Source organism: Crocodylus siamensis, chromosome 3 (genome assembly GCF_052110815.1).
Source record: "Crocodylus siamensis isolate JL-2025a chromosome 3, ASM5211081v1, whole genome shotgun sequence".
NCBI classification, from domain to species: Eukaryota; Metazoa; Chordata; order Crocodylia; family Crocodylidae; genus Crocodylus; species Crocodylus siamensis.
Window position 1 is genome coordinate 217,913,010 of NC_143397.1, and position 16,121 is coordinate 217,929,130.

The 16,121-nt window shown below is 41.3% G+C and overlaps 1 protein-coding gene across 3 annotated transcripts in view; it reads left to right on the top strand.

Moving 5' to 3' along the window:
* The window catches only part of ESRP1 (epithelial splicing regulatory protein 1), a 44,420-nt gene that overhangs the window by 8,028 nt on the left and 20,271 nt on the right, over window positions 1-16,121 (top strand). For all 3 annotated transcript variants that reach the window (XM_090040356.1, XM_090040357.1, XM_090040355.1), the window contains 7 exons: window positions 4,604-4,702; window positions 4,824-4,878; window positions 7,221-7,331; window positions 7,434-7,566; window positions 7,650-7,692; window positions 9,717-10,018; window positions 15,747-15,965. In XM_090040356.1, coding sequence (XP_089896482.1) covers window positions 4,604-4,702; window positions 4,824-4,878; window positions 7,221-7,331; window positions 7,434-7,566; window positions 7,650-7,692; window positions 9,717-10,018; window positions 15,747-15,965 — 962 coding nt within the window. The remainder of the gene's footprint in view (window positions 1-4,603; window positions 4,703-4,823; window positions 4,879-7,220; window positions 7,332-7,433; window positions 7,567-7,649; window positions 7,693-9,716; window positions 10,019-15,746; window positions 15,966-16,121) is intronic.

Consider the following 16,121-nt stretch of genomic DNA (forward strand, 5'->3'; position numbering starts at 1 on the left):
AGATTGAACTGAATACCCAGAGGAACTTGACAGTCAACTGGATCAGCAAGCTATGTGAAGTCTGTTGAAACTGGAATCCCTTTGTTACGAGAATATGTTTTTCCTGTGAACACTCTAATCTTTTTTTTTAAAACCTGCATAATACAAATCATTAGTTGTTCTCATGAGCAAAATATAACTCGTTATTTTTAAGAAAGGAAAAATAGCAATAGTTAAAACTTTTCAAATTCAAGAAATTGAGGGAGAACTGAGACTAACTGTGAATCTTACCTTTCAGATAAATATTTCTGTTCTTGGCTAACTTCTATGATCTCAAACAGCCAAATAGTGTGAGAGAGATTTTTGTTTATTTAATGTGACCATACGAATGAAAGTAACGTAGCAGGAACAAGAAAATCAGCTTCAAAGAAAAGTCATTAGAGAAATCATGTTCTTCTGGAAAAGAAGTCAGGGTTATCCAAAAAAGAATTTACTTTTTTTTTTGTATAAATATATGTACAGAAGGCTCAGCAGTGTTCATGCACTTTACATACCTAGCTAACTCACTCCCTTTGATTTGTAAACCTTGCTAAGCCAGTTCACACTGTCATGAATGCCTTGAGGGTAGAGTGAATAAAGCTTGCGTGACTAAATTTAGTCAGATCCTCCTTTCCTTCAAGATCAGGCCTGTAGAAGCCTGGAAGGACAAGCAGCTGGAGAAGATGTAGAGGATACAGTTGGAGAAGAATAGCTGCTTTGCTTATTTCTCAATTAGGCTAGTGTGAAGATAAATAAGAATAGGAAATATGTTTATGGATGAACAGTCAACTACCTCAAAGACTGCACTCCTGTTCTGTTGCTGGTGTTTAGTATATCTGTGTGCATGTGACTGTTTTTTTTCAAAAGCAAATGAAAATCAAGACATGCTGCATAAAATCTGATAACAATAACAGCAAAAAACATTTCAACAAAGTAGTAAAAAAACAAACCTGTCTGTCTCCTAATTATAAACAAGAGCAGTTAAACTTCTAATTTTTGATAATTCATCTCCTGGTAGTGCCTGGGACAAACTAGAATTGGAACCACATTGTGAGATAAACACTGTTAAAATAAAATAAATCATGTCCTGAAGGACTTAAAATGGATAAAACAAAGGGAAAAGAGGATGGACTAAGCAGAAAGACAAGATATGGAGGAACACTGTAGAAGTGATAGGAAGAAGGGAGAAAGTACAATTTAGGTGAAAGTGTGAAGTATAGGTCCAACACCATGAAGGAGAGTACTGGAAACAGCTTATTTTCCTTGTCTGCACAAATGAACCTAAGGCAGAGTTAGTTAATAAACTCTCCTTCAGAGCTACAGGAGGAGTCAGCTGGAGTAAAATTCTGTAGTTTGTTGTTTCTGTACTTGAATAGCAGCTATGCCTTTCCTTTTGGTCAATTTAAAATACAGATGCACTCGTGTGTAATGTAATAAATAGACCCTACATCCATATATTGTCTATAGAGTTTACTTATGCTGGACTAGTTGCTATTCACAGTGAAAAGCCTTTACAGTTTTAAATATCAATTCAAACTCTTCACAAAATCATGGAAAACTAGGCTTGGAAGGAACCTCAGGAGGCCGTCTAATCCAACTCCTTGCTCAAAGCAGGAGAATCCCCAACTATATCATCATAGCCAAGACTGTTTTGCCAGGTCTTAAACTTCCAAGGATGAAGATTATTCAGCCTTTCTGGGTAACCTGTTCCACTGTTTTGCTACCCACCTACTGAGAGTCTTTTCTAATATCTAACCTACACCTCGCTTGCTGCGGCTTGAGACCATTGCTGCTTGTTCTGTTACTTACTACCACTGAGAACAGTGTAGCTCCATCCTGTTTGTAACCATCCTTCAAATAGTTTGAAGGCTGCTATTAAATCCCTCTTCTCCAGACTAGATATAAACCCAGTTCCATCAGCCTGTCCTTAGGAGTAGTGTGCTCCAGCCCCCTAAACATGTTTGTTGCCCTCTGTGGACAAACTAGAGAGTCCAACATCCTTTCTGTAGTATAGGAAGTAAAAGTGTGGAAGAAATTGCTTCTCTTCCCAAAATTAAACTATACATCTATATATCTGATCCAGTTAAAGCAAACTGTTTATGAGATCTGTGGAATGTTCTTTAGGAGAAAAAGTGATTTTGAAGTAAAGTAAAAAGCCTAACACTTGTAAAGCGGGATAGTGAAAAATCATTGAAATGTAAAACCATTCATAGGTGCTTGGCAACTATATGTGAATACAAGCCTTTGTCAAGAATAATTTTGTTGTTGCCAACAATCTTCTTGTAAAATGTATGCAGAAATCTACTTTCCGCTTAACCAGTGTTCCAAATGAATGAAAATTGATTCCAGTTAGTAAGAAGCAAAGTAGTGAAAATTTTTATCTCATCATTTACCAGCTCTCACTAATGTTGATTTTTAACTTTACTTTTTCTCTTACTCCGGCTAAACAACATCTGTTAACATAACTCATCTGTTGCATCTGAACTGAACCCATGTGTCTGCACTATAAATATTTCCTGAAGCTTCCTAGTAGCAGTGGTAAATATTTTTCTGTGAACATTTTCAAAGAAAATGTACAGTACTTTGGCTGCATAAAATATATGCACTGTTGTTTTAGCACTTGTTTAATTAAAAAATGAATCTTAATTTTAATTTCCTAATAAATAGGGAAACCACTCATTCTGTTTAAACGTAAAGTGATTTTTTACCTTTCTCTGTGAACACTGGATGTGTTGAAAAGAGATACTGTAGGTTGGTATTAGTCAGGACTCTTGTCTGCCTACTATATCAGGAAAAGAATTCTAGACTGAAGGAATAATTTTTAAGAATAGAGTCTCTTAAACTTTGCTTGGTTGTTTTTAGGGGAGAAAAAGCCTTCTACAACTTTTAAATTTATTTATTAAAGCAGGGCTGTTCAACCGGTGGCTTAAGAGCTGTATGCCGCCCCTGAAGGGTTAATTTGTGGTCTCCTGGCTTCTACCCAGCTGCCATTTATTTCCCCACCACAGAGGGCAGTGTGGTGCAGCACAGCACAGACCATGGCCTGGGGCTGCTGAGCAGGGTGGCACACTGGTGGAGTCCAATGGCTAGGGAGTTGAGGGTGAGGCACCCATGTCCTGCACAACATGCAGCCCTCCACTGATGTGCCCTGGGGGGAGTGTGGACCCTGGCTGGTTGGAAGTTGAACAGCCCTGCATTAAAGTATGATATTAGAACATTAAAACTTCTAAATTGGATACTTGGGTAGAAAAACATCTAGCAAAATATATTGGGTAAGGAAAGCTAGCGGGGGGGGAGGGCAGAAGTATTTCATGGTAACTTGAACTAAGCATCCATCATAAAAAAAAATAGTCTAGGTATTTTTTTTTTAAACATATGTATTATTATTGTTATAATTAGCTTGGTAAGAAAACTTGAAAGTTAGAACTTGCCAAAACACAAACTCCAGGCAAAACCTATTTGGCTCATTTAGTCTTAAACTCATGGGTTTCTGGGTCCACAGCTAGTGGTCAGGGCCATGCTTCTGGCTTTGATTTTCTTAGTAGAGATTCCAAAATGCCCCATGTATATTTTAAATTTAAAAACTGTATCTAATGTCATGAGTTGTTACATCACATGTATAACACTTCCCTCGTTAATTTTCTGTACGCCGGTTCCCTGTAGTTTGGGTCTTTAGCAAAGTGGGATGTTTTTTTCCAATTCCAAAAGGCTAACAGCATGAACTTTTTTTTCTAACATCTTTACGTGAAAGCAACCAACCAGAATTTTAGCAGTAGGACAATTTCTTCCTTCCCTCCCACCTACCCATTTCCAAAATATTTTATCTAACTGGGGACAACTGCAGATCATTTTAATGTACTCCATAATGGACACAATGGTTTAGTTTTCTTCACTTGGGTAGCAGTGCTACAAAGATAGTGTCCAGTGTTCCTACAAAATGCCTTTCCTGAACATTTTAATTTTCTCATCCTTATCATTCACTTCTACTTATTTCAAATAATGGATCAAGTTACTGTTTCACTAGGGTAATGTGCCTTTACCCAATTCTTGCCACATCTCAATACCAGGTGAGCAGGGTGTTTGTTTGGTTTGGTTTTAAAATTTGTAGAAGTGGACAAGGTGCTGTGAGCTGCATCTTTGTAGAAAGTGTATGGTAAAGACAAGGAATGAATGACTTGTAAGGGACTGTTTGCTGTATGATCTATATTTAAATACTATGACCTTAATTTTAAGCTTGGGGATATGGTTTTAACTCAGCCTTTTTCCTCCCCCATCAGGCATGGCATACTAGAATCTAGTTATTTCAAATGCAAGAATCTGTGCAACTTTCACCCAGATCTACCAAATACCTTACAGTTGTTACTAGGATCTCCACTGTTGCCGAATGCTTTCTGAAGTGATCTTGTGTTAAGTAATGGTGACTGAGGATTAACATGGCTGAATTTTTATTCAAATCATGAATGAGAATGGGTTAAATGTTATGTTGATTGAGTCAGTGGCAATGTGAATGTTTGGCCCTAGCGTGTGGGCGAATTCTTTAGTAACAAACTTACTCGATAACTATTGACTTAACTCCAGAATGTAGATTTAAATCTTGACAAGAAGAATCCAGCATTTCACTGTGGAGCTTCTCAGGTTGAAGATATGGGCAATATTATTTTAACGTTAATTTCAGAACCATACAGTAAGTGGCCATAGTAAAATAGTTTGCTTTTTTGTTTTTGTGGTTTTTTGTTTTTTTTTTTTTGGGGGGGGGGGTTCTTTCTTGCATGCTGGATAAAAATAATTTCTGATGTGTTTCGTAGATCACAGATTTTCAGATCCAGAAAGGGTGAACTACAAATTTGAGAGTGGTCCCTGGTACGTACCTCCCCTTCTTTTTGGACATAAGTCTTCACAGCATCCCTGAAACCAGACCTACTCTTAAAATTCTGTATTTGGCTACATTTGCAAAGGGTTGTCTTTTGCATTTGTTCATATATCCTCTTATGTTGTTGGGAAGCCTTTTTTTGAAAGAACCCAGTAAGTAGTTTAATTAGGAGGAGGGACAAAGAGATGAAAGATATGGTAAAATAAAACCAGGTGCTGAACATCTTTTTTTCACCTTATTTGTTACTAGCTGCTAGTTTCTGGACTGTGCTCATTATCATCATTAATAGTGAACACACTGTGCTATTATACAAGAATGATTTTAAACTCTTGTTAAACAACCTCTTGATATTGGCTTTCATTTTAAAGTAATGATATAAAAAGTAATTGCTGCCAAATTCAGCACAACTAGACATTTCCTGCATGTATGAATCTAAAGATACTGACAAGCTATGGGAGTTCTATGCGTAAATCACATAAATATAACATCCTTTTAAAATGTGTTCACTGATGACAACAAAGCTTAGATGTTTACAATTAAGGTACAAGCCTCTTAATGATTTTTCTCACCTTATTAGCAAATGAGCTTCTTAATGATATCATTAGTTACTAGTACTTTTTAAAGCACTTTTTCCCCACAACAGACTGGTATTAGATCTGGTCTTATATTCATGAATGATCTTGAAGAGGAAATAAGCAGGGTGTTATCGAGAGAGGGAAACGCTATAAAACACTAAAAGTTTTTATATCTTGGTAGCAAATAGCAAAAAGAGATTAATTACAGAAAATTTCTTTAAGGGGAAAATACAGACTGCAGTAACAAAATATAGGGTAGTGATAGTTGGCAGATTTGGTGGGAGCTTGCAGTGTGGCAAAAATGAAAGTAAATGTAATTTCTGAGTTGTCTGTAGTCAGAAATGTTAAGCACTTTGTATTCTGAAACATCAGGGATTTTGTGCCTTTCAATATGTTTTTGTTCATCTTCTAGCTTTCTATGCATGTGCCTTAGACATACTCATTAATGCTTGAAATGGACTTAGAGACCAAAATGTACAAAATCAAAATTCTGTCCTTTTTCAAAGAAGTTCTCTATGAAGTGAGTCCACCTCTATTGCTGTTGAACAACCCTTTGCCCTTTATAATGAGCTGGATAGCTTCACTCATTTTCTCCCCCCACTTTGGCTATTAATGGCAAAAGTGATGTAGAAGTCTTAATAATAAGAGAGAACTTGTATTTTTGGATCCCAGTTACCTGATGTGGGCCAGGGTCATGAGAGACTAATACTGTTTCATTAGGAAGGGCAGTATCCATATGACAGACAAAAGCTGCTTAAATTTCAGTAGAACCATCATCATTAAAGGGAATTAATAAGAGAATAGAGTGATTATGTGAAAAGTAATTTTACTACAGTGCAAGTATTGCTCCCAAAGCTAAGCAGCATAACAAAAACTCATGCAACTTCCAAGCCAGTACAACTGTTCGTGGCTCCTCTAGGAAGATAATCAGCCATGAGAAATGTTCCTTATAGCTCAAGCTGGGCCAACCTATAGCTGTCACAAGTTCCCTGTTGATTGCCAACCAGCTGTTGGTAGCTGAGCTACTCCTGCACTTCAGCAGTCACTGTAGTTTCTAGCCAAAATGGTGGGAGGAGAAGTATGGTAATGGCATGAGCCAATGAATTGAAGTTTTAACTTCTTTGGGCAGGGACCATGTTCTGTGGTTAGTAAAGCAGCTTGTACAGCAGAGACATTGAACCATGACTGGATGTCCTCAGTACCAAAGCAGTACAAATAATAATTGACACTAATTTCTCCTGTCATTTTGGCTGAGGGAGGTAACCACCTGCTTTTATCCTCGCTTTAGAGATAGGAAAATTATACTTCCACAGTAAGTGATGAAGCTTTATTTGTTGACTCTGGGAGAGCGCTATGCAAGTCTAAGGTACTATGTGTGTGAGGTGTCTTGGAGACACACATCTAAAGGAAATGGAGGTGAGACAAGGAGGAGGGAAATAGTATTGCATGTTTTTGATATACCTCTGGACAATGGAGAATGGATGAATATATGGAAGAAAGGAAGAGGGGAGAGGGAGCATTTTCGTAAACAGAAATGAAAAGGATGGAAATAGCAAAGGGATGGAGAGAATCAGATGGAGAAGATGGTTATGATTTTATGGTTTCCGGCTTTCCAGCCAGTGGAAAGCACTTTTGGACAAAAAGTGGACATAAGGTTAAGGTTGTGAATAAATGTCACAGCTCTAGTCTGTGTGTGACAGTCACTGAAGATGGGGAAGCTTCAGTATGTCACTCTTTATTTTTGTTCTTATCTGCAGCAGCAAGATGGACCTCATTGATGACAATGCTGTAATCCGAGCAAGAGGCTTACCATGGCAGTCATCTGACCAGGACATTGCAAGATTCTTCAAAGGCCTAAATATTGCCAAGTTAGTAGCCAATGGTTCTCATTACAGCTTTATAAAAAGAAATGGTAACTTCTCTGCTTCAGTCAGATTCTCATCCCATTTCTTATTACTTCACTCTTAAAGGGGAGGTGCTGCCCTCTGCCTCAATGCCCAAGGTAGGAGGAATGGGGAAGCACTTGTCAGGTTTGTGAGTGAAGAACACAGAGATCTAGCACTACAAAGACACAAGCACCATATGGGGAATAGGTACATAGAGGTATGTAGCATTGATCTTCAAAGCTCTTTGATTGGGCAGCTAGCAACATGCCAAGCATAACCAGATTTCCTCTCTTTCCATAGGTATACAAAGCAACAGGTGAAGACTTCCTTAAAATTGCAGGAGGTAATCTGGCTCTTTTGGTTGGTGGAGTTGGGATTCCATTCCAATAAGTGCCTGTTAGTTTATAGTTGTGAGTTAAACATTTCTGGTATGTGAGGTCTGACTGGCTCATCAAATGACTAGGCAGTTGTTGCCCGGAGACTGATATTCTACTGGCTTTGATTTGTCTTATGGTTTATCCTCCCTTTTCTACACCCTCATCTCTACCTTTTTGCTGTGACTCATCCACATGCATAGAATCTGTGACTTCCTCTCTCAAGTGGTGTTTCTCAACTCATGGGTCACGACTCAAAAGTGGGTCGCAAGAACATATGAAAGGGGTTGCAAATAAACTTTAAAAATGAATCAACAAACTTTAAAATGGATTCACCTTTAAAGGAGAAAAATGTGGGAAACCAGGGCTTTTCCCTTGCAGGCTGTCAGAGTTCCAGTTTGCAAGAGTCTGCTTGTGGGGGCGGGGAGCTCATGGCCACCCTCTGCCCCACTTAGTGGGGGGCTGGGACCTGGGGGAAAGAGGCAGCAGGTCAGGAGTGAGAGACACTGGGTCAGGACTGGCCATCAATGTTTACAAATGGGTCCTGGTACAAAAAAGGTGGAAACTACTGCTCTAGAGGAGGGACTCTCCAGCCTGTGGATGTGATGTTTGACATAATGGTGCTCTCATCCCTGCTATCATATAAATATTTTTCTAATGTTCTTTGTTCAAACAGTCATTCTCTCAGGGATTTTTACCATTCATACTAACCTGTTCCTGAACTTGATTTGCCAGGGCTTCTATATAATCAATCACTTGAACTGAACTTGAATCCTTTTTCAGAATAGCAGTGTCTCAGTTTCACCTGTTCTTAGATGCTACAGACAAGTCTCTGAGAGACCAAATGTGTTGCAAATAAGAAGGGATGGGCGAAAGTGACTTTTAAGGAAGAGCCTTTCACAAACATTACAAGGATACAGAACTTTTTTTGTAAATCGTCCCACGGTCTCCTTTTTCAGAACAGTTCTGTTACAGTAGTGAGTAAGAGAATGCTTTTAGATTAGGGCGCAAAGAGTTGCTATCCACATCTATAGTATTATAGTAGTGGCTGTAACTTGTCAGGGTGTTTTGTATTGGATCTTCTTGGATGGGACAATTGGGAAGCCTGATTCTCCCCTTTCACTATCCAATTACCACTTGAATAGGAATTGCCTGCTGCACTCAAGGTGCAAGATGCCACAGTGACTCAGTACTTAGGAGCAGCAAATACTTCTACAATAAGACTTTTTAAAGGCTCCTGAAAAGCAGGCCAGGTTTATTAATGGGATTGGTTACTGTGTGATACTGTGTTGTTAATCTAGAGGGACATGTCTAATTTTTATACTGTGAACAATTACAAGACCTACTACTTTTTTTCCTAGTTTAGCCATCTTTGGAGGAGAGGACTATATTTAGGCATAAGTATCCAAATGCATGCCTTACCTGGTCAACTAGCTTTGAACATGATGTCTGGGATACTTATATTATGGTAAAATTAGTTAAATAATGAGAGACTCATTAGATATTGAAGGCAAAACTGGCAAGTTCTATGCAAGTCACTGAAACATTCCACAGAGAAATGTGAAATCTCCATCACTGGATGTTTTACAAGCAGATTTGACAAACACTTGGTTACAGTAGTTTAGATGGCATGATCTTGGTTTGAGCAGAGGTTTGACCATATCGCCTCTTGAGGTCCCCTTCAGTCTGGGCCTAGCCTGGTGTTCTCTAGTTGAATATTGACAGCTAATGCTGCAAATACAACTTACTTTTCCCTTTCAGTGATGGTGAAACTCTCTAATTCAAACAACTAAAGGAGCAGCATTCCTAGACTTCAACGAGTGTTTTATATTACTATATCTCTCACTTGCTAAGTGGATTTTGAGTGGCTGAAGTAATCAGAGTTCCAATTCTTGATCTTGGTTATGAACTATCTGCACAAGGATTTCTATCTTGCACTTTCTTTCTCATATGGAGGTCTCAGCTTTGATTTTTTTTTCTGTCGTTATTAAAGGCACTTCCAATGAAGTAGCTCAGTTTCTATCCAAAGAAAACCAAGTGATTGTCCGGATGCGAGGTCTTCCTTTCAATGCAACAACAGAAGAAGTGCTAACTTTTTTTGGCCAGCACTGCCCTGTAACGGGGGGAAAGGAAGGAATCCTTTTTGTCACATACCCTGACAACAGGCCAACAGGTGATGCCTTTGTGTTGTTTGCTTGTGAGGAATATGCACAAAATGCACTAAAAAAGCATAAGGACTTGCTGGGGAAAAGATACATTGAACTCTTCAGAAGCACAGCAGCAGAAGTTCAGCAGGTAGGTTAAAAATGTACACATGCCTTGCACTGTTAAGGCCAAAAAATTAGCTATGTATGATACTGTTTGAGGGTGCTTGAGCAATTGCTTTGTGGCTTGTGTGGGAGTGGGGATGGAGGGGTAGAGAGGGGAGGGAAGGTTGTGTGACCTTTTGTTCAAATTATGGTCAGAAAATGTACTACATAGATTCTTTCATAATCAAGTTTTTTTTTGATTCCCTCTGTTTGTAGAGCAAGCTTATTGGATCTAGTGACTGTGCTTACGTTTTTATTCCTTTTAGTACCACAGGCAGCATACTTAAGAGAATCATCAACAGGACTATTCATTACATTTCGAACTGGAAGCCCTTTGCAGACACAGAGGAAGGCCTAGTCTGGTTTTCAGAGTCATTGCTAGAAATAACGCAGGAGTAGATCTCTTAAGCTGCTGTCAGCTATAGTCAGATCTTGAAAATGGTCTACTTGACCTAGAATAGTTAGGACACAAAAGCAGCTTTTCAATCCCATTCAGTCTCTAGAATACATTTGCATTTAAAGATAGTCTCATGCACCACTACATCTCTAACCAAATTATGAAGTGCCATCAGAAGACTAAAATTCTCTACTCTCCAGTGATAGGATAGCATCAACATGCATCTTCGTTTTTAAAGTCAAAAGGATATTTTTCATCCCAAAACATCAGGAACCTGTTGCCATTCATTTTTTGGCTACTTTATAAAGGAGGGGGTGAAAAATGTGTTTGTACTTGACAATATATTGCATTGTAACAAGCAGAAATGGAGGAATACTGTGTGAACGTAAAACATGATGGTAGCTATTGAAACTGCCTTAAATGAAATGCTAGATGCTAAATTATAACAGCCCAAAATCTTAACCTTAAAAAGGAGAAAAAGTGGGGGGGAGAAAAAGAAAAGAAAAGGTGATATGTGGGGAATCCCTTGTCTTTGAAATCTAGATGAGAAGTTCTTTTCCATAAGTCTGGCCACCTGTTGCAGCCTTTTAAAATTTTAGGCCTTAGAACATTTTAAGATTCAGTCTTTTCCAGATATTAATGATTCTACTATTTCTTTAGGTTAATGAGCATTTTATTATTTTAAATATTAGCTTGATATGCCTTATCTGTACTGTTTAGTCATGTATGTATTATCTGTACTTCATTGTTAAGCTTAATATAAAATATGACTTAAGTGGAATTTTTTAGTTTGTGTTTTAAAGCTGAAGGAGGAGAGCAATCTGGCTAGTACTGGTACTCTGCATATGCTGTGGGCATCCTTCTGAGGGCACAGCTTAAGTTAATTGGCTACATCCCTCTTCTGTACCAATCTCCCACCTGCAGTGCTGTGAGCCCCATGTGCTGGCATGGAACCACCCTGGTCTGGTTCGAAGGTGCACATCAGTGGGTCAGCTGGGTTGGCTCTGCACCGTTATGTGGAGCTCCCAGGACTCAGCTGGAGCTGTGCACCACTGGGGGCTCTGTTTGCTATGGCCATGAGTACCCCAAGGGCCTGCTGCTGCCACCACCGCTGGTGGCAGGGGCTATGCATCATGGGAGGGGGGGAGTGGTGAGAGAGCATGTGATGGGGTCTCCCACCATGCGTGCACACCCCCACATGCCCCCCAACTGCAGGCAAGAGCTCCCCTCCCCACTCACCAGCTCGCCATTAGCATGCCACTGTGCTCAGTGCTTCCACATGAGTCTCCCAGCTACAGTGCCAGGAGCCCGGTGGAGGTGCAGAGCCTGCCTGGTTAAATGTGCATAATTTATATGTAGTCATACATTTTACGTGCAAAATTGCACGGGCACATGATTGCATAATTCCCCGGGAGTGTACATCTTGTCCATTCAGCATTCCTGCTGCTATTCCCATGTTTGTCAGCACCTACTATGCTGCTTAACCAGATTTTGTATTGGTATGTTCTAGAAAAATGTGGATAGGTCTCCATAGAGCGATTCCTAGCCCAAGGGAGACCACAGCTTTCCTCCCTCTGCCACAAACCAGAATGCACAGCTTTTCCTGTCTCCTCCCTAGTTATGCAAGGGCAGTTCTTCCCCTTCCCCTTCCCCTCAGTTATTCTCCTCTTTATCTTATACTGTGTGAGCTCCCCCTTCCTGTTTCAGTCTTCTGTAGTCGCAAGAGTGGAAAGGGCAATGCATACTAGAATTTCTTATCACATAAGGAGCCTGAGGAAAATTAGATCAGCTGAGCCCATCACAGAAATATTTTTAAGGAGTCCTGTCCACTCAGCAAGTCGTGCTGAACTGGCTGTTAGCAACCAACTGCATGCTAGAGTAGGTTTCTGTAGTCTTGTCCACCCTCGAGATTCATAGAAATGTCTGACCGCTCTACAGTACAGGAGCCATTCAGCATAACTGGTGGTATTAACTGTGGAGATGGATGGATGTATATCCTACCTGTTGTCACGTACACCATCTGGTCATCTAGGCCAGCTATGAGAGAACCTAGACTTTTCATAGATTTCATAGACATCAGGGCTGGAAGGGACCTCTGGAGATCGAGTCCAGCCCCCTGCCCAAAGGGCAGGAAGTCAGCTGGGGTCATAGGATCTCAGCAAGATAAGCATCCAATTTACTCTTGAAGGTGTTCAATGTAGGTGCTTGAACCACCTCCAATGGCAGACTGTTCCAGACCTTGGGGGCTCGGACAGTAAAGAAATTCTTCCTTATGTCCAGCCTGAAACGGTCTTGCAGGAGTTTGTGACCGTTCGACCTCGTCATCCCTTGGGGCGCTCTGGTGAACAGACGTTCCCCCAGATCCTGGTGGTCACCCCTGATAAACTTATAGGTGGCCATCAGATCACCCCTGAGCCTATGCTTTTCCAGGCTAAAGAGTCCCATGGCTCTCAGCCTATCATCGTAAGATCTGTTTTCCTGACCTCTGATCATGCGTGTGGCTCTCCTCTGGACTCTCTCAAGCTTCTCCACATCCTTTTTGAATTGTGGAGCCCAAAACTGGACACAGTACTCCAGCTGCGGCCTCACCAAGGCCAAGTACAAGGGGAGAATGACATCCCGGTATTTGCTCGAGAAGCATCTATGGATGCAAGCCAGCGTTTTGGTCGCTTTATTAGCCGCAGCATCGCATTGGAGGCTCATGTTCATCTTGTGCTCAATGATGACCCCTAAGTCTCTTTCTTCTGTAGTACTATCCAACGTAGCACTGCCGAGCCTATAAGGATGCTGCAGGTTTTTCCTCCCAAGGTGGAGAACCTTGCATTTTTCGGTGTTAAACACCATGAGGTTCTCGTCTGCCCATTTGCTGAGCTTGTCCAGGTTAGCCTGGATCACCCACCTATCTTCTGGCGTGGATGCTTTGCCCCAAAGTTTGGTGTCATCGGCGAACTTGGCCAGTCCACTCCTGACTCCAATGTCCACATCATTAATGAAGATGTTGAACAGTATGGGTCCCAGGACAGAGCCTTGAGGGACCCCACTGGTCACAGGGCACCACGATGAGTGACTGCCATCAATCACAACCCTCTGGGTCCGACCACAAAGCCGATTTCCCAGCCAGCGGATCGTGGTGGAGCCAAGGCCACAAGTGGCCAGTTTGGCCAAGAGGTGATCATGGGATACCAGATCAAAAGCTTTTCTGAAGTCAAGATATATGACATCAATCTCTTCTCCCTCGTCCAGGTGATAGGTCACCTGGTCGTAGAAGGAAATGAGTTTGGTCAAACAAGACCTACCCGCAACAAACCCATGCTGGCTATCCCTTAGGATGGCCTCCTTAATAAACTTTTCTAAGATCTTCCCCAGGATAGAAGTCAGGCTAATGGGCCTATAGTTAGCCGGATCCACTCTCCTCCCTTTCTTGAAGATCGGCACCACATTGGCCTTCTTCCAGTCTTCGGGCCCTACACCAGAGCGCCAGGAGTTTTCAAAGATCTGTGCCAGGGGCTGGGCTATGACGCTTGCCAGCTCCTTAAGTACCCTGGGGTGCAGATTGTCAGGGCCGGCTGACTTGAAGGTATCCAGCTTCTCAAGGTGTTCCTTCACGAGGTCAGCATTTATGGAGGGTAGGGGATCTCCATCACCCGGATCTCCCTGTCCCATAGCAGGCATGGGCATCCCATGGGACTGATGAAAGACTGACGCAAAGTACCTATTTAATAGGTTGGCTTTTTCCTGGGCGTCAGTTGTCAGTTGCCCCATCTGGTTTAGCAGGGGTCCAACATTGCCCTTGCTTTTCCTCCGGCTCCCCACAGATCTGAAAAAGGACTTTTTGTTGTCCTTGATGCTTGGAGCTAGTTGGAGTTCAGTTGCAGCCTTGGCTTTCCTGGTTTGCTCCCTGCAGGACCAGACCAGTGCAGAATAATCCTCCTTGGAGGTGAATCCCATCCTCCATCCTTTGTAGGCTTTCCTTTTTAGCCGCAGGAGGTCCGCTCGGTCCCTAGAGAGCCAGGAAGGCTGCTGTGCCTTCTTGCTGCCTTTCCTCCATGTTGGAATAGATTTAGCTTGTGCATTGAGGATCGCTTCCTTGAGAAGCAACCACTCTTCTTGAACTCCCATCTCCCTGGGGTCATGGTCCCTAAGGGCCTGACCGACAAGCCTCTTGAGCTTGTCAGAGTCGGCTTTTCTGAAGTGAAGGACTTCTGTGTTGCTGACTGACTTACCAGCTTTACAGCGGATGGTGAAGGCGATCAGCTCGTGGTCGCTGTCACCCAGCTTCCCATCGATCACTAGGTCGCCGATTAGGTCATCCCCTGTAGCCAGTACCAGGTCGAGCAGCACTTTTGCCTCTCGTTGGCCCATAGACTTCTTGAGTCAGGTAGAGGTCATCCACGCACGAGAGAAAGCTTTGTGACCGCTCGGATTTTGCTGAGTGATCTTCCCACGAGATGTCCGGGTAATTGAAGTCACCCATGACAACCAAGGTCCTGGAGCAAGCGGCCTCAGTCAGTTCCCAGGCGAGCTCCTGGTTTTTCTTAGACTTTGCACTTTGGACAGTTCTTGTAACTGTTTACTGGTGAAAACCCAATTTAATACTTCTGTCTGTGTGGATATAAAGAAATTTCAAGTCTTGAACAGAGGAAATGTGTGCTATTCTGGGAAAGGAATTAATATTTAAGTAATTCTGTGCTGGGTTCTTCTCATTTAAGTTTTTGACAGTAAATACCAAAATGTGACATGATTTTTGGGCCAATCTAAGCGTGACCTGATGAACTGTGCTTCTGAACAGTCGCTATTAAAAAGTAGCATATACTGTACTATAAAATAAAACCAATATCCAGATTACTTTTCTTTCTCCTAATCTACAGTGTAGTTGTGCTGCATGCTGGTTAAGAGCTGCAGTTTTTATCCACCAAACTGGCAATATTTTACTGGATAGAAGCAATTCTTCCATGACTACATAATTCCCAAGTGTTCTACAAGGTTTCTGGATGAAAAGCACTATATAAATAAATATAAGATGCATATTCAGTGAGTTGCTGCTCTACTACTTTCCATTGGAATGTTGATTTGTGGTTTATATGCTAAACCAAACCAAGGTGATTCTTTCAAATAAAGCAAGCCTAAACTCGTTGGGTGATTTTTTTTTTTTTTTTTTTTTTTTTTTTTTTAAGTCATTAGCTCCTACATGTATTCCAGAATTGGCTAGTTGGGGGCTTTTTTGGTACAAATTCATAGAATGTTTTTGTAAGCTGTATTCTGTTTAGAGGGATACAGGATTTCTTTCACACCTTTCCTTGTTTCTATTTTTGTGCAGGTGCTGAACAGGTACTCTTCTACGCCTCTTGTCCCCCTCCCCTCACCATCAATCCTTCCTGTATTACCTCAGCAGTTTGTGCCTCCTACCAATGTCAGAGACTGCATACGTTTGCGTGGTCTACCCTATACTGCCACTATAGAGGACATCTTGGAATTCCTGGGAGAATTCTCTACGGATATCCGAACTCATGGAGTTCACATGGTCTTAAATCACCAGGTAGTGAGACTTAAAAAAAAATTCACGCCCTGCTTGTCATTGTGCCAGTATTAATCTATGATCCCAAAGACTTGATCACCAGTAGGAAACCAAGAAAGAAGCTTTGGTATTCTGCCTAAATGCACTAGGGTCAGTCACTATTTCTGCCCTCTAAAA